General features: G+C 33.9%; 1 protein-coding gene across 2 annotated transcripts in view; it reads right to left on the minus strand.

Annotated features, from left to right (window-relative positions):
• The window catches only part of EDEM3 (ER degradation enhancing alpha-mannosidase like protein 3), a 79,682-nt gene that overhangs the window by 39,331 nt on the left and 13,725 nt on the right, over positions 1–26,626 (minus strand). For both annotated transcript variants that reach the window (XM_068541396.1, XM_068541395.1), the window contains exons 3-13: positions 21,839–21,939; positions 21,264–21,303; positions 17,207–17,319; positions 16,087–16,240; positions 13,071–13,205; positions 10,630–10,735; positions 5,248–5,345; positions 3,494–3,619; positions 3,208–3,291; positions 1,726–1,809; positions 1,061–1,185 (exon numbers count right to left, since the gene is read on the minus strand). In XM_068541396.1, the coding sequence (XP_068397497.1) occupies positions 1,061–1,185; positions 1,726–1,809; positions 3,208–3,291; positions 3,494–3,619; positions 5,248–5,345; positions 10,630–10,735; positions 13,071–13,205; positions 16,087–16,240; positions 17,207–17,319; positions 21,264–21,303; positions 21,839–21,939 (1,166 nt within the window). The remainder of the gene's footprint in view (positions 1–1,060; positions 1,186–1,725; positions 1,810–3,207; positions 3,292–3,493; positions 3,620–5,247; positions 5,346–10,629; positions 10,736–13,070; positions 13,206–16,086; positions 16,241–17,206; positions 17,320–21,263; positions 21,304–21,838; positions 21,940–26,626) is intronic.

A 26,626-nucleotide genomic window follows, 5' to 3' on the forward strand; every position in this document is an offset into this window, starting at 1 on the left:
GAAGGAGGTCCCAAGCCTAATTAACTAATATCTAAATGCTCCGAGAGAAGGACTGAGGGTCAATTCTGCGAGTAGATAATGAGTGTTGTATTGCACCTGTCCCTAGTTCCTCTGCCGGAAACTCCTTTTACTACTTTCCTTTTTCTAGTTTTCTAGTCCTGATTCTTCAGGACACAGGACGCTCAAGTGACTGTCATATCCCAATCTGCATTTCACATCCCTTTAGTATGTTTCATAGCACATATACAATGCTTTAAAGCCTGTTTATCTGCCTGCCCCAGTGATTCAATGATAGAAAAGACATGTCTTTTTATCTTTAATCTTCAAAACCTAGCATAACTCCGGCACGTAAGACACCTCAGTAAATATCTGTGGAATGAACCCTTGCTAACCAAATGCACAAACAAACTTTAGTGTTCATTTAGAAATGTGTTGCTATGTTCTGGACAGTTAAAATAACAGAATCAAATGATCTCAGAATAACTGGAATGTTAGTGAATATCACATTAACCAAAGGGTGCTTTTCATATCTTGAATACTCCATGTCAACTACATCTATCCAGTATCCAATGAAATAGAAACTGCCAATGGTCCTCCCCAGCTCTCCAAGTCAGCAACAGAATAAGAATATACACATTAACCACGATATTGCTTTTGAGGAATTCTTGACTGAACAGGAATCATAATCCAGATCATTAGTCATCATCTTGATAATTTCTAACATTTTACATAATATAAAAAACTATTAACAAAGAAGAAAACCCCAACTTTCCTAATACTCCAAAGACCAAGGTTCTGATGTTTAACAATCATTTATTCATCTATTTAAAAATCATTTGAGCACCAACTATATGCCAGGAACTATGGTAAAAACACAGACTTTTCAAACAATTTAAAATAAGCCTATTCAAGAGAGTTTAAAAAATAAGCACAATGAACTAAGGTTTGCATCTTCAAATACCCTTTGTAAAAGCATTAAGCTGATCTGAAATCTGACTAATAATATTTTGTGTTGTTTCAGAGTTACCCTGAGGAAAGGGGAGGTTAGGAATTGTTTTACCTGTCCTCATGACTTCCAGTACGAACATCCTTCATGGCAGCAAATCCGCAAGGCACTCTAGCATATTTATTTAAATTTTCAATAAGTGTTTTCCCTACTTCAAGGTAGTAAGGATCTCCTGTAGCCTATTAAAAAGGAGAATATATGTATACATATACATAGCTTACATAGTACCATATAACCATTTATTTATCAAATATTTATTGAGTACCTACTAGGTGCCAGGCATTCTATCAGGCACTGGAACACATGTTACATAGAACCTAGTTCTGAAAGTAAGCCATGGATCTGCTTTATGAATTTCTTAAATACACAACTGGAAAGCTGCACAACTGCACATCTTGGGCTTTGGATGAAATTTCTAAGGCCCAGAAAGGTTGCCTGATTAAAAGAAGGCAAGAGACATGCTTTAGAAAGCAGCTCTAGAATATAAAATTTCTCTTTAAAGAAATGCTTTGTAAATATTTTGAAAAGGCATAAAACTTAGATGTCAATTCTTGCATCTTTCAGTAACTCTACGAACTAGGTGAATAAGAACCATGATATATCCAACCATTATAACATTAAACAAGAACTTTGAAAAGCCGAGACTATTACTATAAGATAGTGAGTTATCCAACAGAGAATAGGAGCTAAATAGCAAAAAGAGAGTTAAATTAGCTTACTTTATACAAGAAGTAGGTACTTTCTGCAAATTCTGGCCTTAAAGGATGTTGAGCCCAATGCACCCTGAAATCTGTGGTAAATGCCTAGACAAAACAACACACAAATAGGCATAAAAATGTGATTTAAAAAAATAAGTAGTTCTAGAATATATAGTAGTATATAAATTAGATCACAAACAAGAAAAAATAGTTAAAATATTGATAACAATTTTCATCTATAAAACGAAAATTTTCACTGCTTAAAATCACAATTCATTTTTGTGAAGGCTGTTATTTTTACCAATTAAATGGAATTGCTTTTTTAAATGATCACTTTGGCTATTAGGAAGCTTAGGAAAAACTATGACCTCAGTAATGCCACTACACAGGTCCTCACTGTCTGCATAATTGTGTTCTCTTCTTTTTCCTTATCTCCACTTTTTCCTCTTAATTATTAAGTCTCTCACTCTCCTATTTCTATTTTAGCATATGCTCTCTTTTTTTTTTTTAATTAATTAATTTATTTATTTATTTTTGGCTGTGCTGGGTCTTCATTTCTGTGCGAGGGCTTTCTCTAGTTGTGGCAAGCGGGGGCCACTCTTCATCGCGGTGCGCGGGCCTCTCACTATCGTGGCCTCTCTTGTTGCGGAGCACAGGCTCCAGACGCGCAGGCTCAGTAGTTGTGGCTCACGGGCCTAGTTGCTCCACGGCATGTGGGATCTTCCCAGACCAGGGCTCGAACCCGTGTCCCCTGCATTGGCAGGCAGATTCTCAACCACTGCGCCACCAGGGAAGCCCTGCTCTCTTTTTTATGAGTCTCAAATCCTCTGTGGCTTGAAACAAACACTTTAGGAAGCCTTCTAAATTGGTGAGATGCTTAGATATCTCACAGAGGGTAGTCAATACGTAGGGATAGAACAAGGCCATACAAAATTTGGAAATTTTTAATGGTACATTTCTGGAAAGCCAAAAGGTATGCTATTAAAATCTTATGGTATCAAGTTAGCAAGAATACTTATTACTAACATATAAAAACCAGGGAGAATAATTCTTAAGCAGCGTGAAGAAGAGCTAACATTTCCAGACTTCCAGGGAGCATGTGTGATCAGCAAGATTATGTTCAATGTATATTGTTTTCATAAAATAAGCTTTAGCAAATAAAAAGTACAAAAGTCTCCCTAGCTGGTGGGTACACGTAAAAGTTAGAATGAGACACTGTGCAATGCCATGGATTAGAAAAGGTTGAGAAATACCAATTTGGGATTTTTTTTTAACATTAAATTAGCAAACTATCAGTATTATCCTAAACTAGACTTCTCTTAATACACGAGGAAAAGGAAAAACATATACAATACTGTGAAAACCAAAAATATATTAATTAAATAAACTATTTAACCAGGAAAAATGAAAAAGAACCAACCAACCTTAAAGATGGCATTTTCTACCTTTAAATTAGCAATCTATAGTATATGTAAATTAGAATTCCAAAGATGATTTGCTTACCTCTGGTAGAAAATTGTGTTTTTTAATCACCTGATATAACATTTCATGAGTTTCAATAGCAGGTCTAATATCCCCCTTTAAGACCTAGAAACCAACAATAACAACAAAATTATCCAGTAAAATATGAGTTGACTTTATCTATAATCATTATATAAACAGAAAAATGTAGATTAATACAATTTTGAAGTGTGACTCTGTTTTGGTAATTCAATTTTAGAGATCACAAATGCACTTAATTATAATCATTTTACTTTAATATTAAGAGAATTAAAAGAGGTTTGTTTACCTGCAAACCTGGAAAAAAGGCAAGCAAAGCATCCATCCAAGTCCGAGCATTCAGCATTGGCTTGTGGATATGCACATCAAGTAGAAGAGGTGGCTGGCTTATGTACCTCATTATGGCATCATAGTGCTAAAAAAGATCACAATATGTGTTCATGAAAGTAGATGAAAAAAGCTGTACTATTCTAAACACAGCATATCATTAAATATGTGAAGAAATGAAACCCGAATTTACATATGAATAAATTTACTAAGTAACTGTTAATTAACTATGGAAATAGTTAAATTCCTTTAGATGGAAATCTTTGTAAAATATACTATATATACTCCCCTATGTTCTTAAACTCTGATGCAGAATATTAAAAACTATAGATAAAATGGGACCTTCTGAAGGGTATAGACCTAAACATCACTATCCTGCAGGATTGTGGCCCAAGGATGCTCTTACGTCCCCTTGAAATATAGTTACAGGCTTCTATATCACAGAATTAGTTTCATTTTCTCCTTTGTCTAGGAAGTTTGCTCCGTACGCAGCTAACGTAACATTCTGGTGCTCGTCTACCTATAAACTAATGCATCTCATCACTGTTGCCACTCTTACGGTCCACTGCCTCTGCCTTTTATGGTCTTAAAAACTCTTTTCCCCTTCTTTTATCTTCTCCTAGATATTTCTCAGCCTTGACAACAACAGGTTGAGCTGTCAGAGTCAATGAATGATAACAAACCAATAAAAAAAAAAATCTGTCCTCATGCACCTCAAGAAAGTCTTGTTATAATCTAATAAATGATATATTAAAATGATATATGTAATAGTGTTTCTAAAAGTATTCAGTGATGACTTATTAGGACTTTTACTAGGTTCTTTCCCTAACTCATCTATTATTTATTAACTATTATTGAGTACCTGATAGATCTTAAAGCACTGTTCTAATCACTTCATATGCATTAGCTCATTTAATCCTCCCAATAAATAGTACTAGCATTCCCATTCTGCGGATAAGGAATAGAGGAAAATAGCTAAGTTACTTGCCCAAAGCCACAAAACCAGTGGCACAACCAGGATTTAAACCCACACAGGAGAACTCGGATACTTTTAACCACTATATTGTACTATCTCACAATAATGTGGGTGAACTCACGGGTGGGCAAAGAAATGGTAAATTATTTTGAAAAGAATGTACTGACACAGCTGATGAGTTTACTATAGTTAATTTCAATTTGCTTTAATTACAGACAAAGGCGATCCAATAGGGTTCAATAATCTCTCCCTTCTCCCCTAAAAACATGCCTGTGAGTCTGATCCACACTTAAGACTTACAGACCTGCTTTTGAAATGAATACTCACTGGTTTGTTCAAGTCTCCAAAGCCCTGCACACTTGGTGTGGTCAAGGACCAGGCCAAACTTCCAAACTATTCTAAAAAGAATTAGAATCCAAAGGAGAAAGCTTTGGATTTCAATAAATTCTCTTCCTTGTATAAAAGATTAGGTAAAACTCAAATCTACATATTTTATTACTCACTGGAAAATCTTGAAAACTTCTGATGATAGATGAAAATAAAACTACTTTGTAAACTAGTTTTTGAAATGTATGTAGTGTTTACCCTGTCCCTGTCCAACATCATCAGGGAATACTGACCAAAAAACTACTACACATTTAAAAATAATTTTTCAGAATGTCACCTAGATGATTGAGTTTCTATCAAAATCTGGCAAATTAAATTGGCTCTAAACTTAATACAAAATTGGAACAACTTACTGTATTAAATCTTTCCAGAAAGCTGTCATCTCCAAGCAAGACATAGGCTTTCAACAGATATTCATAATATGAATCAATCCCTGCTCCAACTCCACTATCTATGGAAAATACATATAAATGTGATTTTTTTATTAAACAAGTCTTAAAAATTCTTCATAGAATACAGTAAAGGTACTAGTACACGAAGAATGAAACATTAGTCTAAACACGAAATTGTTGAAAGTAAAAATTACACATTTACAGAAATATTAACCTTACTATATGAATAATAGTTCCTTTGTTGATAATAGATTGCATGTTAAAAAAAAATCTTGCTTTGTAAAATTGGCTACAGAAGTCTTATTTTAAAGTCTTATTTAAAAGCAGGAGATACTAGTTTTAAGAATATTTTTAAAGCTTATTTTCTTAATGAGGAACTTCAAAGAGGAAGCACTAGCAGGTATTATTATGCAATTACTGGATCCTTAATCACTTAGACATCAATCTTTACAGTTATAACAGATACGAAAACAACACTGCTGCTGTTTGGAGGTGACAGTTCTAATTGCTGAAGCTAGCACAACTGCTGGCTCTTTCCTCCAAGATCATCATAGAGGACCAAAGAAAGAAAATAACAAGAAGAAAACTGGAAGAACTTGGTGGGGGATGGAGGGGGAGGGCTTTTTTCTGGAGCAGAAGGCAGCCAGGCATAGCTATGGAAGGATCAAACAGTAGAAAAACTGCTGGAGCTTTGCTCTTGCTTCTCTCCTACCACTGCCTTAAGATACAAAGTCTCCTCCCATACCTGCTACAACTCAGATCTATGCCCCAGGTAGCCTCAGGAATAAAATCAGGGCACCACAGAAGTCCTGTGTGAGGAACTGAACTCAAAAAGAGGTGGGAACTAATTTTAGACATTCTCTTCCCCACCCTTTCCCCTCCAAACTCTTAAGGCTGGTGAATCACAATCTAAATTATAATTACAATTACAATCTTAGAAATCCCTATACTCAGGGCATACTCCAGGCCAATCAAATCAGAATCTCTAGGCGTCCAGGCATTGGTATTTTTAAAAACTTCTTAGAATTCATCCCTAAGATAACTGGGGCTGACAGGGATTGGAATTTGACCTCCCCACAAAGTAGGTGACAAGTGAACATGAACTTATAGGACAAAAACATTTAAGATGCATGACTTTTTAAAAAGAAGAAGAAAGTACTGGAGTAGGAGTTTATCAGAGGAAGAAAATATTAGAACAAGCAAACCAAGAATTTAAAATTAGTCTCATAAACACACTAAAGAGATAGGGAAGATATCAGCAACACAAAAGGAGAAGAAAATAAATTTTTAATTGAGAAGAAATTATGGAATAAAAATATAACAAAATTCCATAATAGACGGGATACATAGCATCTAGGATACAGCTGAGGAACAAATTAGCAAACTACAAGACTGCACGTAATAAAAGGAATTGCAAAAAGAGATAAATAAAAATGAAAGAGATAAAATAACTTCTTAAAAAAGATCAACTTTCAGCAATTAAAAACACAGATTTTAAATTGAAAGGGCCCATAGAATACCAAAAGGAGAGATAAAGAAAATTCTACACATAAAATTATTGTGACATTTTCAGAAATTTCTCTTTGTCACTGATATTCTTAATTTTCCAGAGAAAAAGGAGATCACAAATAAGGGCATAAAAATCAGAATAACAGATTTTTTAACAGGATGTAAGAAAACAATAGAGTTATATTCTCAAAGACTTGAAAGAAAAGAACTTGAACAGAAAATTATTTACAGCCAAACCGTCTCTCAAATATGAAAGCATAATAAAATTATTGTTAGACATGTAAGGCCTCAGAAGCTATTAAAAGCTACTGAAAACAGTTGGGATAAATACTTATATAAGAAGAGAGGCAAATCTAAGAGATGTTGCAAGAAATATACAAAGTACAGGTGACAAAATACCTTGTTAAAGTTTATTATCTTTAAAGAAAGAGGGAGGGGGGCAGCACTAAGACCAAAAGAAAAAAGAGAAAACATTCATAATCAAAGAGAACTAAATATCTGTATGATATCAGCATAACAGAGGATGAGGGTTGGAACAGAGGGAAACAAAAGGATGGGAGAGCATGCTAAAGTTCATGTCTCACTAGGAGGTAAATATAGCTTTCAATTAAAAACAAAAGGATTAAAAGGAAACAGAAAAGGTGAGACACACTGAAATAATAAGATAGTATATATAAACCCAAATATATTAAAAATACCAATAAACATGAATGGACTAAATTCACCAATTAAAAGACAAAGACTGACAAATGGATTTTTGTCAGTAAATCTGTAAAATCTATAAATTTTACAGAAGGTACACTTATGGCATGAGCACCTGCAAAAATTGAAAGTAAAAGGACAGAAAAAGACTTATCAGGCAAATATTAAGCAAAATAAAGCCAATGTAGCTGCACTACCAACATATTAAATAGACTTTAACACAGTATTATTAGAGATGGTCACTACATAATGATGAAAGGTTCAACTAAGAAGAGACAGCAATTTTAAATGAATGCACCCAATATATAAAGCAAAAATACAACTACAAGGAGATACTAATAGGTGCACAGTCATTGCCAGAAATTTTACCCACCTTCTTTAATTCTTGATATGTCAAGCAAACAGAAAATCAGCAAGGACCTGCACAACATTATTAACTGAGCAAACTGACATATATAGAATTTTATAACCAACAGTTAGAAAATATATATATTTTTTCTTAAGCACAAGTGAAAGCTGACCATGTTCTAGGGCAAAAAGATAACCTTAATAAATTTCAAAGGATAGGTATCATATAGATCATAAGTATCATATAATATCGATAATATTTTTTTAAAAGCACAAGTAACCCAATAGAAAATGGACAAAATACAAGAACATCCACATTAAAAAAAAAAAAAAAGGAAACATATATAGCCAATAAATACGAAGAAGTGTTCAACACCATTGGTGATCAAAGAAATACAAACCTAACCACTATGGGAAATCATCTGTACACCTATTTGACTGGCAAAATCTTTGAGTCTGACAATGCAAAGTGTTGGGAGAGGATGCTGATCCACAGGATCTCTTTTATGTTGCAGGTGAAAGTGTAAAGTGGTGAAACAACTTTAGAAAACAATTTGACATATCTCTTGAAGTTGAACTTTAACTTATCCTATGACCTAAAAATTCTACTCCTAGATATACAGACAAAAGAAACTTTTATACATGTATAACAGAAGAAACAAAAATATTCACGGCACTAGGGTTCACAAGAGTAAAATCGTAGAAACAACCTAAATGCTCATAAATAATGGTTTATTCACACAATAAAATATTATGCAGCAGTCAAAAAAGAAAGAACTACATGCAACAATGTGCAAGAATTTTAGCAATATAATTTTAAGTGAAAAGTCTCAAAAGGTGGGCTTCCTCGGTGGCGCAGTGGTTGGGAATCTGCCTGCCAATGCAGGGGACACGGGTTCGAGCCCTGGTCCAGGAAGATCCCACATGCCGCGGAGCAACTGGGCCCGTGAGCCACAATTACTGAGCCTGCGCGTCTGGAGCCTGTGCTCCGCAACAAGAGAGGCCGCAATAGTGAGAGGCCCACGCACCGCGATGAAGAGTGGCCCCCGCTCGCCACAACTGGAGAAAGCCCTCGCACAGAAACGAAGACCCAACACAGCCATAAATAAATAAATAAATAAATTAAAAAAAAAAAAAAAAAAAAAGTCTCAAAAGGTCTCATACAACATGATGCCCTTTTATGAGTTAAAAACAAAACAAAAAATGTATTTTTAAGGAATACATATAGATGCAATAAAACGGTACAAAAACGAAAGCAAGGGAATGATCAATACAAGATCAGAATGATGGTTATTTCAGTTAGAGACAGAGGTATGAGATTACAGAGGTATGGAGAGTCAAGGACCATATGCAGAAGTAGTATGTTATAAAGTTAGTTGCTTTTATAATGGATGGTCCATCTGTGGGTGGTTACTACATTATTAAAAATGACTAAATAAAATAGGCCATGCATGGGCCAATGAGGAGAGTGAAATAAGAATTAAGAAAAGAAATTGAAAAATTCTGAAGCCAGGATTCAGATCAGTTTCAGGAAGGGACCATTTAGATAACACTTTGAAAAATTTTAGACAATAGTGAATAGAGGCAATAATCTTATTTTAATATGTTCAAATTAATATTTATATCATTTTCATTCATTTAAATATACGCAGTTATTTTTTATTTTATATATAACATAAGCCTTTAGGAAAACAGAGAAATGTGTAACTTAGACAATCAAATCTCATTAGGAATAGTCTAGTATATTTCCATTTGTCTATGCCTGTTTTATAGGGGTGTCTTATAAAGATAAAATATTTTTTATATGATCTTACATCCTGTTTGTTCATAAAACATTGTTATATGCTTTGTCCCCTGATCCAATTCAATTTAAAAACTTACTATTTCAATACTGATGCGAAATAATTCTCAAACACTGATGTTATTCTTTACTGTTGATCACTTAGATTGTTTCCAAGTTTTCCACTACTACAAATAATTTTATGTGATAAACATCTTTGGGAACAAATGATTTTCTACCTTTTATATTGTTTCCTCAGGCTAGTTTCCCAAGAGTGAAATTATTAATCAAAGGAACTAACATCACATTAGTGAGCACTTACTTCATAGTAAGTGTAGCATATGCCAGGCAGTTATAAGTTCTTTACATTAACTCATTTAATCATAATTCTAACTGATTCACTTTGCTGTATAACAGAAACTAACACAACGTTGTAAATCAACTATACTCCAATTAAGATTATAAAAAAAACACAAAACAAAATCGTAATAACTCTATCACGTTAAGTACTATTATCCTCATTTTACAGATAAAGATATAGAGGCACACAGAGGTTAAATAATTTGCCCAAGATCACATGGCTTCAATTCCAACAATATGGATCCAGGGTCTATGCTCTTAGCTACCATGCTATATACTATTTCTGGAGGTAGGAAAAAAACCCATAAGGGTTGGTGATAATATTAAACACAGATTTTCACTTAATTACACCTTGATATGAGATGGCTGAGGTATTCTGATCCTCCAATCTTCAAAGAAATTAGCTCTATTGTTTCATCTATAATGCTATAAGGCATGAAATAGGACACTAAGCCATCTAGAATAAGCGTGCTATTATTTGGCACCAAGGAAGAAAATTTGGCTACACTGGTTAAAATTCTAGCAATCTTGTGAGAAACTATGCTTTATACTGTCGTAAAGACTATTTTAACAAATAAAAGTCCTTTATTTCCCAACCATTTTGAGGATGTCAAGGCTTAATTTGAAAAGCCCAACTTACATACCTTTTCGTACCCAATCTCCAGTATGAATATTTATAGTCACGCCCACTAAATTACTACTTCGCTGTCTTTTCTCCCAGAGAAAATCAAGAGCTTTTCTTGCATATTCCTATAATAAAAAAAAGAAAAGCATACTTGAAGAATTGCATATCTTTGGCAAACAGGAAACAAAGAAACAAAAATCAAAGGCCCATAGTATATTTTAAGGATTAAGTAAAATTCCAAAGATAGTCACTTATAACATACATTAAATTTCCTTACAAGTCAAAAATACTGGCTCTTTCAGCCAATTGAGTTTAGTTAAAAAGATGCTATTTAGTGCCAATGATCTCACTTTGAGACCATCCTTGTTCATCTACTCTTGTAGTACAGGTCTGCATTCACACACATGTATTATTCAAGTAAAAAGAGCTGGCATAATTAAATTAACTTATTAAAATAATTTCTATCTTTTAAATGCAAAGTGAAAATCTCCTTAGATACTCTAATTTACAAAACTGGAAGAGAATTTCAAAGTTGGTATGCCGTCTTTGAAACAGAATAGACATTTCAAATCCTACATTTTAAACAGCCAGCAACTTCGTTAGTGAAGAGTAAGTAAATCAACTAGTATTCATTTGACAATACCAAAATTATAACCTTATAATAACATTTTTCTCTTCTTTTTTCATTTATTTTTGTCCCTTAGACACTAAATTAAAATTATTTCTGGTCAAATTCTTGGCTTTGGATGAAAATATGTTATAAAATAAAAGCAAAGAACATGTACAAAAGAGTTTCTAAGTTAAAAATTAATGTCAGAGCATGAATCTACTCAGCATTGCAGAAGTACTTCTATAAAAGAAATCATTAAACCAATTTGTCACTCTGCAGATTGAAGAATAGGGTGTAAAAATAGTCTTAATTCTTGACTATTTATGCTGAATTTTTTAAACAAAGCAGATTGCAACTTTACTTAATGGTATAATTTCAGAGCTGGAAAGTTTCATAAAGATTACATTTCCCTATTCCTATCTTATAGTTAAGGAAAGAGGCCCAGTGAAATCAAAGATTTAACAGAAGTTTAAAACTGAATTATAAGACAACTAATGAGAATTCAGATCTCTTTATATAGCAATATATTAGACCAAAAAGTCAACAAACTTTTTTTCTGACAGGGGCCAGACAGTAAATACTTTAGGCATTATGGGCCATTCAGTCACTGTCACAATTACTCAACTCTGCCACTGTAGCACAAATACAGTCATAGACAAAAATAAATAAATGAGCATGGCTGTGTTCCAATAAAACTTTATTTACAAAAACAGGCAGTGGCTGGATTTCACCTCAGACTGTAGTTTACCAGCCCTGTATTAGCTTGAGTCTCTGTCAATTGCATTAGGTTGCTTCTCTCATAATAAATCACTGTACATTCAAGAAGTTAAAGAAAAATCACAGTTTTAAAATATAAAATAACCCAGTGAAAAAAGGTTGGGCTTTGAATTCAGAAAGGCCATGGATTCTAATTCCGGTTCCACTCATTCACCCTTTAGTCAAATATCTTTGAACCTCACTTTCCTCACGTGTAAATGCATCAGTATCTCAGAGTCTGTAGGCCAAATTAAATTAGAAAGTATGCAAAAATGACGTTTTTGTAAATGAAGGGAAAATATCAGTCAGCAAGTTATAGAACAAAAATTAAACCAAACAAGATAAACTTGTCCTTAAGATACTTTGAACATACAACCACACAAAGACCATTTAACTTGTTTTATTTACACTCAGATCCAAGGTCTCTAATGCTAGCATATAGTCCCTATTTATGACTGTTCTATGTGTACCATTTGCTGAATTTTAAAAAATTCTTCTAAGTTATATGTTTGAAAAATTGGCTGTTACTATTGCACTCCAATGACATGGTTAAACAATTAGCTAAAATAAAAAGTGCAAGACATAGCTAGTCCACAACAAACTATTCGGGGGATACTAAGTCTTTGGATGATGAATAATATTTCCCCTTGGAGTAAACAAACTTACAGATGAGACTTAAGTGCAAAAAACAAACTCAATGAGACTTAAGTGCAAAAATTTCACTATGTTTTAGAAGATTAGTGAGGTTTTCAGAAATGAAATAGACCATCTAGAAGTCTAACAATAAAACACAGAGATAGTATTTCATGTAAGACATTTGTGATATCAAATTTCATATAAGTAATATGGCTAAAACATTTTGTAAGAATAAATCTAAAAATTTACTCTATAGTTCGTGAACAAAATGCAAAGTTGTACTTAATGTAACTTCTATGTTTTTCACAATTAAAAACTATGTGCTGGAATTTAGACAAAAAGTTCACTGAAATAACAGAAATCATCCAGTTCATTGTCTTAATACTTGATCAATGAAGAAAAGCTATAAAGTTAGTTATGCCCAATACCCAGGAAATCAAAGACTATGAAAAGCAAACCTCAAATATCGTTGCTCCTGTGAATCGACTTAAAGCAGCAAACTCAAGGATCAAGGTACCTGCACAAGCTGTACAGGTATCTGTTTCAGTTCCTGTCCGAGCTTCCGGTTTTCTGATACCGAACTTTAAATTAATCTAAATAAAATCAGAAGATTATCATTAGCAATTATCAAGAGATAATGACTTCTGGATAAGAAACCATTTTTCAATCAAGACTTTTAATCAAGTCATGAAAATAACTGATAAAATAACTAAACACTGAAACTTTATCTGATGATCACTGTGACTTTCCAATTAACATCTAGGGAAGTACATTCTAAGCACATAATATTCATGGGATAAATAAGTTTTCACTTAGCTCCTTCCTCAATGATATCAAAATTCAGTATCATTATAATAATTACACAGAGGAAATACCTTCTATAACAACACTGTTCTCTGGACAGTTTCAACTAGTTAGTACCAGAATAGGAAACCATACCAGTCCTAAAAGAAATTAGGTTTAATTGAGAATTTGTGAAAAAGCAGTACTATATTAAATAGTCTTTCACAGAGAAAAAACTAATTAAGTTATAGTATATATTTAAAAGGAGATTAAAATTTTATTTACAGGTTTAAATAATTTTGAAATATAGAGTATATTACCTTGCTGATAGACTAACAAATAACACAAAGAAAAATTTTTCAGCCGGCCAAATAATACCACAATATAAACCTGGATTAACCAGAACCAACCTGACCAGAAACTAGCTGGTTTCTAACTAGGTTTTATGTGAGTTTAAAAAAATGACCATTGACTATTACAATAGCATTTCTGTCCAGCAAACACTTCTGAGTTAAACCCATTAATGCAAATGCTATCAATTATGTATTCATATCCAAGAGAGGTTGATTGTACAAATTTTCATGAGCAAAAGAAGTATTTACTAAGTGTGTTTAAGAAAGGATGGGAAGGCAGTTATTTTCTACCTGTAGTCCTCTTCTAAAAAAATAATCTTTAAAATTTTCTTGATACTTCAGAGGATAAGAAAATAATACAATGTTCTTTGTTTTACTATAATGCTGTTAGTAACTTCTGTTTCAATTTCTTGTCTGCTTCTCATGTTACGGCAAAAGTGAAGACGTGCCAGATTCGTCAAAATTCAGCGCCTCCATTTATAACAAAAACTAAAAATATTCACTAAAAGTAAATTCAATTAAATAAACATCTAGATGGTTTAAAATAACTTTGCTTTCAATTTTAATATGCTAAGAAAACAAAAAGATTAACAAGTTTAAACCACACTGATAAGCAAAGAAATTTCAAATTTTAAACCACACAAGCAAAGAAATTTCAGATTAGAACATGTTTCCATTTTTTTCCTCCTTAAATTGGCAAAAGAATGATAATATACAGTGTGGGCAGCAGTACAACACATGCACTTTTACACAACACAGGAAGTATAAAAGTAGAACCTTCCTGGAGAGCAACTGATCAGTAAGTACACAAAGCCTTAAAAAGCTCTCCCCGTTTTATGACTTATTATTTTCTCTTCTAGTAATTTATCCTAAGGGAGAAACAAGTTAAAAAGATGCATACAAGGATATTCAAAGAAGAGCTGTTTAAAAATATCACAAACTAGAAATTTAAATAAGAAATTTAATACTAGTCTGTTTCTTAAAAAAAAAATTTAAAAATGGTGCTGGTCACGATCCACTAAATCAATGGGTAAACGAATGAGCTGCGACCTCCCCGTTTGAAAAGCACGTTATATCATGCTGGATCTCCAGTCAGAGATTTCTTGATGGAGGAAATGAGTCTTATTTATATTGGTAGAGAAGTTACTCCAGCAAGCCAAAAGGCATGGAAATGAAAACAAAAACAAAAACAAAAAATCCCTAGGTGTTTTGGGGAACACAAATAGATTATTTTGGCTGAAATGGGACATTCGTTTCATTGGAGTATGGGGTATGAAAGAACTTCAGAAAGAAAGTCTATTGCCAAACCATAAAGAAACCTGAAAGTTAAAGGACATTCAGTGCAACAGGCAGAGTCAGTAAAATTCTGAGGGTAGAGTAATTTGATAAAAGTTATGTTTTAGTAAGATTAATTTTTTAAGTCTCTGAAGCAAAAACCAGAGAGAAAAGAGTAAAATAGGTATTTATAATAGCTTAGGAATAAAATTATATTAGTTTCAACAAGCATAGCAGCAGTCAGAAGAGAAAAAAATTAATAGAGCTTGGTAATGGCTGAGGTGTCTGGCCTGGATAAGAGGGAAAGAGTAATAGTGTTAATAAAGAATGAAATATATCAGGAGAGAGTTCTTTCCATCTCAATGGCTTCTTTCCCTCTGTCTTAAATATAAAATTTTCTTGGGGAGAACACAACAAAACTCCCTTAACTGACTCTGCTGCCAACTCTCTTGAACTACCAACATAGAGGAAATCTCAAAATGAACGGTCCTATACTTTCACCTACTTTGAATCCTTCTTCCCCCTTTATTCTGCCACATTATATCCTTCAAGGCTCGGTTTGCACCTAATTCTCCTAATGTTTGCTGGAACATCTCCTTTTGAAACTCTCTTTTTAGGAATTTATAATACCTTACACTACTCTGTGGTTCTCCTCCTCAGTCTCCGAACAATCTCCTTTTCACTGCTCTACTTCCTCCTCATTCCTCTCTGTTCTATATTCTCTTTATACCCTCTCCTCTGGAGGGTTAACACCTACTCTTACTGCTTCCACCATATCACCTGCACAAATAATTCTGTGCCCAAATTCCAGTCTGGCATCTGTTTCTTCCTTCTGCAGCATAATCTATTGTGTTATGCAATGACACATAAAAGGCTTTAACTAAATTCTCACACCATTCAAACGCAAATTAACTGAAATGTCAATATAAATTTCTTACATAGCTTGAAGCATTTTTTTCCCAGCCTCAAGCAGGTGAGGAACAATGGCTGGATCACAAAAATTGATTTTTTTATAATAGCGAAGAAGTAGACAAAGACCGCCATATTTTTCAGAATTACTTACTCTTGGATAAGGAAGGCCACTGGTAGTATTGAAAGCTGGTAAAAGTTTGTAACCCAATTGCTTTGCCATTTGGAGAAGTTCATCATTGTACCACTGCATGTACTCGCCTTTTTCTTTCAGCATGATGGCCAATGAGTGTCCACCCAAAAGACCCCTAAAATCACAGAGGTGAAACATTAGCCACATTGTACAGACACTTAAACATCATCACCTAAAAAGATGTGGGTATCTTATTATCAACAATTTAGAGTACATAAGGAAAGATCACAGAAGGTCTTAACTTTTTCCGTAACTCTGGCTACTTATTTTGTGGCAAACCATATTACATAGCCAGTATTAAAAAAAAAAAAAAAAATCAGATGTTTTATCTGATGTAAAGTGTTTGGCATTCTTAAATACCTTAAATTTTCTTAAAATAAAAAACATCCTAGAAATCATTTATCTTAACTAATTTAACAGATTTGATTTTAAGAAATTTTAAATTTAATTATAGCATCATGAAATCTCTGACTCTTAGCGTAACATTAAAAAAAAAACCAACGCCCCACTCTGTATTAAATGTAATAGACTAATACACTCCGTGAAAAACTAGAAAACTATTTCTTAAATTTAACTGAAGAATAGATTCACTTTGTCTGAAAAAGGAAATGAGTTACAATAACACAAAAGTAACCATTAAATATAAAACTACATGTTGAAACGTGAATTAATAAATCCTGTAATTTCTGTGTCCCAACAATATTTCAAACTGTTTAGTTCAAAGGTAATCCTATAAATTCAGTTTCATTTGGCTTGAAGAGGTGCTGGTTAAGGTTAGTAAACTAGATAATCTGGCGAAAAACCTGCGACATAGCTAATACTCAAATATTCGACCTATAGTCAGTCCTTTTTTAACAACAAACAAAGATTGCCTTTGATTTGAGTCTACAACTATTCCCTGTTGCTCTCTGTGCCTCATGTAATGCAGGGTCATCCCACAGACTCTGTGTTTTATAATACCCCAACTTTTATCTTTTAAACATAAGAAATTTCTTGCTTTATAACCATCAAGAAATAAAGAGTGTACCCTTGGCTTTTCTGTTATTAAAATTAGAGCTTTAGTGTCGTCTCACATACTTACCCAAGAACTCTGATGTTTGTTTCAAAGACTGATACAACTACATCATTATCTAAATTAACATCTCTTAAAACTTTTCTCACCGCATCTTCAAATTCTTTAGTTTTATTTAATACCTAGGAGAAGAAAATTATTGAAAACAAAGTCCTTTTCGACCAAGACATAGAGAAATACCCTCAAAATGAGCTGCTAATAGCAAGTTAATACCTTAAGACTCCAAAAAGTAAAACATACAAAAAACTTTTCCCTTAAGCCTATTATAAAAATGTGATACTATCTAAAACTGAAAAAAATTAAATGCTTATTTATATTGCAAGGAATCTTTATTTAGACACACTGAAATATCACTAGGACTTTAAAACAATCATCATCCGAACTGCTAGCTGGTGTGCATGAACCATGACCTAGAGCCACAAGAGGTGAGCTCTACTGGGATTTGGCTTCCAAGTCAAAACAAAACAAAAACCGCCCTATTCACCAAACATCATTTAAAAAGTTGCTTAGTCTCAGAAGAAAGCACATCCTTCAACCGATCCGAAATCACACACCACTTGCCATCTTCACCCCATGGATGCCGTAGCCCCTAACTAAGAAGGCAGTGCAATGTTGGGGTCAAGACCAAGCCCTGATTTGAATTCTGGTTCTTACTTCTATCTCTGAGCCTGTTCCTTCATCTACAAAAAGAGGAAATACCTACTCTCATAGGTTTGTTTTCCTAAATGAGGTAATGCATGTACAGTACTTTTAGTAAAGTGCCTGACTTAGTTAAGTGCTTGATACCATTACCATTATTACCATTATTACCATGAGGGTCTAGAATCCTAAGTTAAGAACTCTTGGATGCTTGCAATGAACTCCATGAAGCGGGGGGTCACTGTCATTACACAGGTTGCTTTAATTTTTCAGTCTAAATTAAGGCTGCACAAGTAGATGTTACTTAGATCCCAGGTCCATTAAAAGTGGTTTCCCTTTACTTGACTGTTTAATCTTTTTGTTTGATAATATTTTATAGTGCTTTCTCACTTGATTTGATACTTCACTAAAAATTCTAATTTAGGTATAAAACATTCCACATAAGAATGTCTGACTAAAATTCAAGTAAAAGTAAAATTTAGGGTAAGCCTTGAGTGAAATATAATACAAAACCTGACTTTAAATTGAGTGCTTTCCCTTCTTAATCTCAAAGTCCGTGTAAATTCTGCAGCCACAAATGCAGATGCGCACAGCCCTCTATCACTTCTAGAAGGAAACACAACTGTTCTACTCACTCCTCACACACACACCCCTTCTTAATATCATTTTGTTCATTTTATTCCTCCAAAGTCTATCTCCCAAGAATTGTTCCCAACAATAGTACCAGTGCTATTTGTTTCAAAGGAGAATAAAAATGGGAAGAGAGTTCTTTGTCCATAATTAGCTAAAAATTCATTCTAACAGCTCCATTAGTTGATTAGTTTCTTCAGCACCTAGCTGATAACAAAGAACAAACTCAGGTCTCTTCCCTACCCCCATTATCTTTAATTTGTTCAATATCTTTCTTTCTGTAGATTTCATGGTAATGTTGAATTTAGTGGTAAATTTAAAGTTTTAGTGCTTGACTTCATTACAATCAATAGAAACTAGATGGCTAGAATTATGAACAAGAGTTTAAGTTGAAAGATCAAACTATGACAATAGAAGTTCTACTTAACATATTATGGTATGACCAAAATAAAAACAATAAGGTTATATCCTGTCCCAAGTGATATGTCCTCTAAGATTTTCAAATAAACAAACCACAAATCAAAAAATGATCACAAAGTAAATTAGAAATATTAATAGTTGTATTGATAAAATGTACAAGATAACTTTCCTTCTAAACATAGGAAAAAACTTCCAAACTACTTTTCTTCTAATTCTTCTGTTTAAATAGATAACTATTGATAGATATCTTAGATATCTAATCTAGGTCCTTCTGAAGTGAAAACAGGGGCCCAGAGAAGTTAAGTAATTTGGCCAAGGTCACATATCATATCAGGTGATCACTTCTTGGTACTCCCGGCTACGAGGAGTTAGAACTCAAGTTACACCAAACATTACTGAGAGTGTGGTCCACGGACCAGCAGCAAGAGCACCACCAAGTGGCAACTTACTAGAAACACATGTCCTTGGGCCCCATCTTCAGTCTACTGGATCACAATCTGCATTTTATTTTAGCAAGATCCCCAGATGACTTGTAGTACACTGAAGTTTAAAAAGCACTGCATTATTACACAGTGGTTCTCAAAGTTCAGCATACATTAGCATCATCTGGAAGCTTGTTAAAAAAAACCAGACTGCTGGGCCTTACTCCCAGACTTTCTGATTCAATAATGTCTGGGATGAGGCCCTACAATTTGCATTTCTAACTAGCTGCCAAGTGATGCTGATGCTGGTGGTGCTGGAATCATATTTTGAGAACCAATGTCAAAGTGGTATAACTTCAAAGCAGGACAGAATCTTTATAATAATGGCTGCTCAATTAGAGACCAACAGATTTCTAAATATAGGAAAGTTATGCAGCCTAGAAGCACATTTTCTCCTTCATTTCTGACAAAAATTTTAAAAACACAGAGAATATCTGAGGTCCATGTTCATAAAAATCAGTAAGAGCTTACACAGAGAGATGATGGAGAACCTACTGTATATAAGGATAAAGCCAAGATGACAGAATGAGAAACAAACTTAAGTCCACCTATGGTCTTTCCTAATACACAGCTACTGCTCCTCACTCACTCTACCATATCAAGATAGACCTGATGTGCATTATCCAGCTATACTTATAAATAAATAACACCACTTAGTTTCTCCCAGGGTGGTAATTTGTGCCTCCTGGGATACTTGTTTATCTTTTTCTCTTCTATTACAGCAGAACACTATACCAAAAATAAGGACCACTAAACCAAAAATAAGGTACACAATATTCTCTCTCATTCTCATAGTCATTATAATATGGTTCACACATTCCTTTAATCTCTGAAAAATGAAGTCACAACTTTCAAAACCCTGATACAGCTAAAAAGGTCTAAACAACCATGGTCTTCTCAACAAAAAAGCTCTTCTCAACCATGGCTGAATTTTATAAACAAGAAGCTTTAGAGGAATAAATAATAATGCCCAGTCCCACTCCAGGAAAATTAAATCAGAATAACTCGGGAGAGAAGTATATTTTTTAAAACTTCACAGGTAATATTCCCAAGGTGCTGATATAGTTGATAGTCTCTGGTTCAAAAAGAAAAGAAAAAGAAAAAAGAATCACCCAGTGAAAGAAGAATGTAGAATCAATACTGGGAAGAAAAGCCCGGTTCTGAAAAATTTCTGCCACCACAAAGATTTTTCGTCTTTTTAAAAAAATATTAATCAATACTTCAGACATTAACTCAAAGTTGAGAACGATGCCTTAAGGAAAATCCTGAAACAAGCCTAATTTTTATACCGTAAATGATCTGAGAGTAAAGAACTAGAAAGATACTACCTTTAGAAATCATGACATCTGGAACTCAATCATTCCCCTCTGCCATCACAAACTGTCCCCAACTAGAATTAATTTAAATGATTTTGTATCCCATGAGGTTTAAAAGGAGTGCCAAGTAGTGATCACTTGGTGCTAAAAATCACTTCTGAGAAAAAATTAAATTTTTAATGAACATAATACATAAAAATTCTAATTTAACAATTTTAGTATGATTGTGGCATGTCTTTCTGGAACAAGAATATCAAGGGCATTTTCTAGAATTACTTTCTTCCAATATCATCAACCTCCTTGTCCAAAGGGAAACAACCTTCCTGATTAAGGGGCCATCACATAAGCTGACATACCTATAAATTATTTGAGTATCTCCATGATTCTACATAATTTCACTTGACATTCACATGACATTATCAACTCAAGAGTGTGAAAGATTTACTTAGAAGCAAAGATCAAATCATCTTAAATTCTGAAGGCTTCTATTTCAGACTTACTGTGTAACGATTATATTCGTAATACTTGAGTGCACATATTAAGAAATTTATAAAATAATTCAAGAAGAATCAAACCTACCACAAGAGTGTCCAAAGAATCAATCAGTGTCAGGGAAAATCTAAGAAACAAGTATGGTGAGATACACAACATCAGAATTCTGAATAGCTTATCCATGAATGTATAAGCAGACGTAGCTACATCCTACTGACTGGAAGCTTCCATTAGCTAGTACTTCCATGCATCTACAGTACCGTGTAACTTGTAAAACACTGAAAGAACCTGAAAAGTCTTAACATCACATTTATGTTCAGCATAACTACATATCTTTCAAAATGAACAGAAATATTCATTAGCTCTCTTAAAAGCAAATAAAAATACTAAAGCATCAACATCTTATAACACATCAGTGACTTTATATACATCCTAAAAGTTACATCCATCTTAACAAACTACTCAACTTTTCACTGATCCAAGAGGTAAACTGATTAATATTTTACAAAAGATAACAGAAAGGAATAAAGGAACTTAATGTAATACTTAAAGCAGTCTTTGAAATTTAACCAATCCCCACATATACATCTGCACACTGCCTCTGAATGTCTTAAGACTTGGGAACTCTGAGATGCCATGCCATCCCCTTCGTTAATACTCACTTTCCCAAGGCATCATCAACATCACCCCGACTTGGCTCTTGGCCTCTAACTCGACCTCTGCAGGTCAAAGGCATGAGTTCATCAGCTGGGTACGCATGTTCCTGCAAGGAAAATCTCAGTGAGTCACTAAGGAAAACAAGAGAAAGCACCCATCATTTAGAGAACACAACTTTTCACAGGTTTTTTTTTTTTAAGTAAAATAAAAGTTAATCAAAAATTCTACCATCCTTACAGTGTATGGAACCTTAAAAGAAAAAAAAAAACTTTTTAGCTATAAATATAATACATGCTTGGGAAAAAAACACAGGAAAATATTTCTTTGAAAATCTGACAATCCCTTTCCCCTCCACCCAATCTCACTCCCAAGAGATAATTACTGTTACAATTGGCATTTATCCTTCCAGATTTATCCACACACACTGAAATACATGCACATATATCATTTAAAAATTTCATTTACAAATAGGTACTCATGCCATATGCATACACTGTCCTAAAATTTGTTTACTTAGATCACTATGGGGTTTTCCATGCTGGAATTTTACAGATGTATTTTATTCTTTTTAATAACTGCAAAGTGATAATTTAATATTAGTTCGTATTATTGAGTACTTATGTTCTAAGCACTGTTCCATATACTTTATTTATCACACAACCCTCTGAAACAGATTCAATTATTTCCATTTTATAGATGAGAAAACTGAGGCCCAGAAAAGTTAAGTAAGCCTATGTCACGCAACTAGTAAATGATGGATCCAGAATTCGAACCTGGCAACCTGACTCCAGAGCCCATACACTTACTTCATAGTACTTGCTCCTCACAGTATTCCTAAGAATGAATATGCTACAATTTATTTATTTATTCCTCTATTGATGAACATGCAGGTTGAACTCAATTTTTCACTGTATAAACAATGCTTCAATAAACAGCTATATGCCCATGTCTTTTGTACATATGCTTGTATTTCTATGGATTAAATCCCTAAAGCCAGACCCAATGGGTCGAAGGTACGGATATTTAATTTTTGATAGCTACTATCAAACTGAAGACACCGATTTACATTCCTACAATACTCTAACAGAGCAGATGATCAATAGTTTACATTTTGCCAACAGCCTGGATAAAAAATGGTATCTCAAGTTTCATTATTAATGAGGATAAATATCTTTTTGTATTAGCCATTGCTATTTCTTTTTTTGAAATGTCTGTTTATACCCTTTGTTCATTTTCTGTTGGTTGTCTTATTAGCCAAGAGACCCCTTATACACTGTTATACACACAGTAAACATTTGTCTCCTGTCTTTCATTTGGCTTTTAACTTTGTTTATGGTACTTTTTACTTTAAGCTTTAAATATGTCGTTATATCTATTAGTCTCTTTCTTCATAGTTTCTAAATTTCAGGCATGGTTAAGAAGGCTATCTTGAGTCTCTGAAAACAGTACTCTTATAATTTTATTTTTTTTATGTCTAGATATTTACTCCACCTGGAATCTAATTTTGTTTATGATGTGAAATAGGGATGTAACTGTATTTGTTCCCCCAAATAGCCAATTTCTTATATACCACCTTTTAAACTAGTCATCCTTTCCCTAATTGCTTGAAATACGGCGTATTAGTTCAAAAGTGTCTACACAAACATACAGTTCTGTAGCCTCTACTTTGTTCTACAAACCTACTTCCTGCTCCAAAACCATTATCTTAATCCTTCTATCTTTGCAACATGCCTTGCTACTTGGTTAAGCAATTCACTCCCCTCAATTATTTTCTTCTAAATTTTCTTAATGACTTTTTCAAGTTTACTCTTCTGGATAACTTTAAAATTTCCTTAAAATTCCATTGAGAGTTTAATTGGAAGAGCCTAAATTGGGGAGAATTGATATCTTTACCCACTAAATCTTCCGATCTAGGAATACTACATCAATATATTAATTCAGATCTTCTTTTATGAATTCAGTTTCCTCATATAGGTCTCACATATTTCTTAATATTTCTTAATAGGTACTTTTTTATTGAAATAGGTTGATGTACAAAGTTATGTTAGTCTCAGGTGTACAACAGAGCGATTCAACTAATAGGCACTTTATAGTCTGGCATACTATTGAATAGATTTGTTTTAATGAATGATCATGACAGAGTATTTCTAGTCTAGGTGATAATGAAGCACATACAAGAATCCTCCCTCCTGTCTACTACAAACACAGTGAAATGTTGTATAAATTTTTTAAATTATTTTTAATACATAGCTGAGCTTGAGAATGAGGAAAGAAATGTTCAAGTACCAAAACTGCATAGCTGAGTGTAGAAGGTGAAGGCTGCACTGACCACAACATGGGCCTTAGGAATAAAAAGACGGGCCTTAGTGGGAAATATGTTAATGCCCAAAGGGTATGAGATTTGATGCTGTTGGCCCTGCATGCATGGCCATAAGCCAGTGAAGTAGGTTCTTTAAGTTGGGTAGCTGCTTCAGTGAAACTGGACTAGAATATCTCCACCTACTGGTTGAGGGTCTTAATAGAAAAGGAGGGAAACAAAGACCTGCTGTAGTTTGTATTTTCTTCACCAGGGGAGTGTCCCTAGAAGATTCTTCTAAAATTAATAAAATACGACTATGAGAAACATTTAGAAGCTAGAATCACTATATTTACATATTTCAACTTTAGACAATATTTATTGACTACCTGACAAGAATAATAGGATTAATATACTCATACCTTTCCCCAATTCAACTTAGGATTTTTATCAATTATATTATTATAGGCAGTTTTCACTTTGCATGTTTTCACTATACACTTACAAATTGAGATCCACAATTTACTTAAATAAACTCTCAACAACATAGTTCAAATCTCAGGTACCACTGTATTATTAAGTAATTGCACAGAATGCAAACTTTGATGCTAGTTCTTCAATCCACAGATCACTATGTAAATAATCAGTGATCAATCACACAACTTCTTTCGAAGTGGAATCAGTGACTGATCACTGTGTATCTATTGTTTAGTTCACAGACAGACAGCAAGCATGAAGTTATGTGCCTCCTTGTCACCTAGTGATAATTCTACATGACAGTTTGACAATTTATAAAAATAAATAATCAAAAGAGGAAATTAACCAACGAGGATGAAAGTTCGCAAAGAAATGAAAAGTGATAACACTGTAAGTGAAATTCAAATTGAACATAAAAGGGGTTATAGAAGAAACAGCTGACCACGGAATGTTGATCCTGCTGCCATTCAAACAGTGTCTAGATATGCAGCCAGAGGAATTTAGTGAAGGCCAAATTATCCACGTAGATGAAAAAAGTGGTTGTGACATAAAAGGATAAAGACATTGCAGAGGAAATAATGCCTGCAGAAAACTCCCCATTAAAGGAATTCCCAGAGATATTTCATGACACAGAGGGCAAAGGGTACAATTTTTGAAGCTGATCCAAATATTGAAATTTCCATACCATCTATACAAGGTATAGCAGAGGTGTATGGTCCATATCTTAAGTTATACAATGAGAAGAAGGCAAGCAAGGCAAGCACTGTTCTAACTTAGTGAAGTTTTTGCAAAGAAATAACATTTTAAATTTCAAAGTCTCTAATATTTTGAATTATGGTATACTAAATAATAGTTTCAGCTATTTAAAAAATTCCTCTGTACATTTATGTTCATCAGAAAGAAAATTTTTAATGTTTGACAAAGATTTTAAAAGGTTTATAACATTTGTATTCTGGTCTGGAACCATAATTCCCGCAGTTGCTAGTGTTAGAATTCTACTTAAATGGAGTCAATGCACACCATTTTTCTTTGGCTTCTCCATTCTTGAGTTTTTATTTTGATTCATCTCTTGGATGCCTGAACTTTGTTCTCACGTAAGTTATTTTTGTTTAGTTATTTTAAAATAGTGTCATCAGTACTGTTATTTCTCTGGTATTCCTGGGTTAGGCTGGCTCTTGCCTTACACTTGAAGAACAATCTGAATGGTTATAAAACGCCTGCAACATATATTCTTTCCTTCAGAAATCTGAAACACTATTCCACACCCTTCTTGTTCATTAAGTATCACCTTGGCAAAGTTTCTAAGACTAGTCTGATCTTTTGTACCTTGAAGATGACTTGTTCCTCCTATAGCTGTATGTCCATATGATTCTTAATTCTTAAAATTCAGCAAAAACATTCCTGATTCCCAATGTCCAACTCTATCCTACTGCCTCTCTCTAAACTTGATTATCTAGATTCCAAACTCACAGCACATTAGCAGCAAAAAAACAGAACAGAGGTCAGGAACACTAAACACATGGTCAACACAAAGGGAAAGACCAAAAATAATTTTTTTTTAATTAAAGGGCTTCCCTGGTGGTGCAGTGGTTAAGAATCCGCCTGCCGATGCGGGGGGCACGGGTTCGAGCCCTGCTCCGGGAAGATCCCACATGCCACAGAGCAACTAAGCCTGTGTGCCACGACTACTGAGCCTGTGCTCTAGAGCCCACATGCCACAACTACTGAACCCGCGTGCCTAGAGCCCGTGCTCTGCAACAAGAAAAGCCACCACAGTGAGAAGCCCGCACACCGCAACGAGGAATAGCCCCCGCTCGCTGCAACTAGAGAAAACCCGTGAGCAGCAACAAAGACCCAATGCAGCCAAAAATTAATTAATGAATTAAAAAAAATGTTTAAATTAAAGTAGACTAAATACAAAAAGCACTGCAGACTGCAATCCTTCAGGTATTTTAAAAAGTTCTGTGCTCTACAATGATTTATTTCCTGAAGAAAGGATTCCAGGCAACAAATGTTTTGA

Source organism: Eschrichtius robustus, chromosome 3 (assembly GCF_028021215.1).
Source record: "Eschrichtius robustus isolate mEscRob2 chromosome 3, mEscRob2.pri, whole genome shotgun sequence".
NCBI classification, from domain to species: Eukaryota; Metazoa; Chordata; class Mammalia; order Artiodactyla; family Eschrichtiidae; genus Eschrichtius; species Eschrichtius robustus.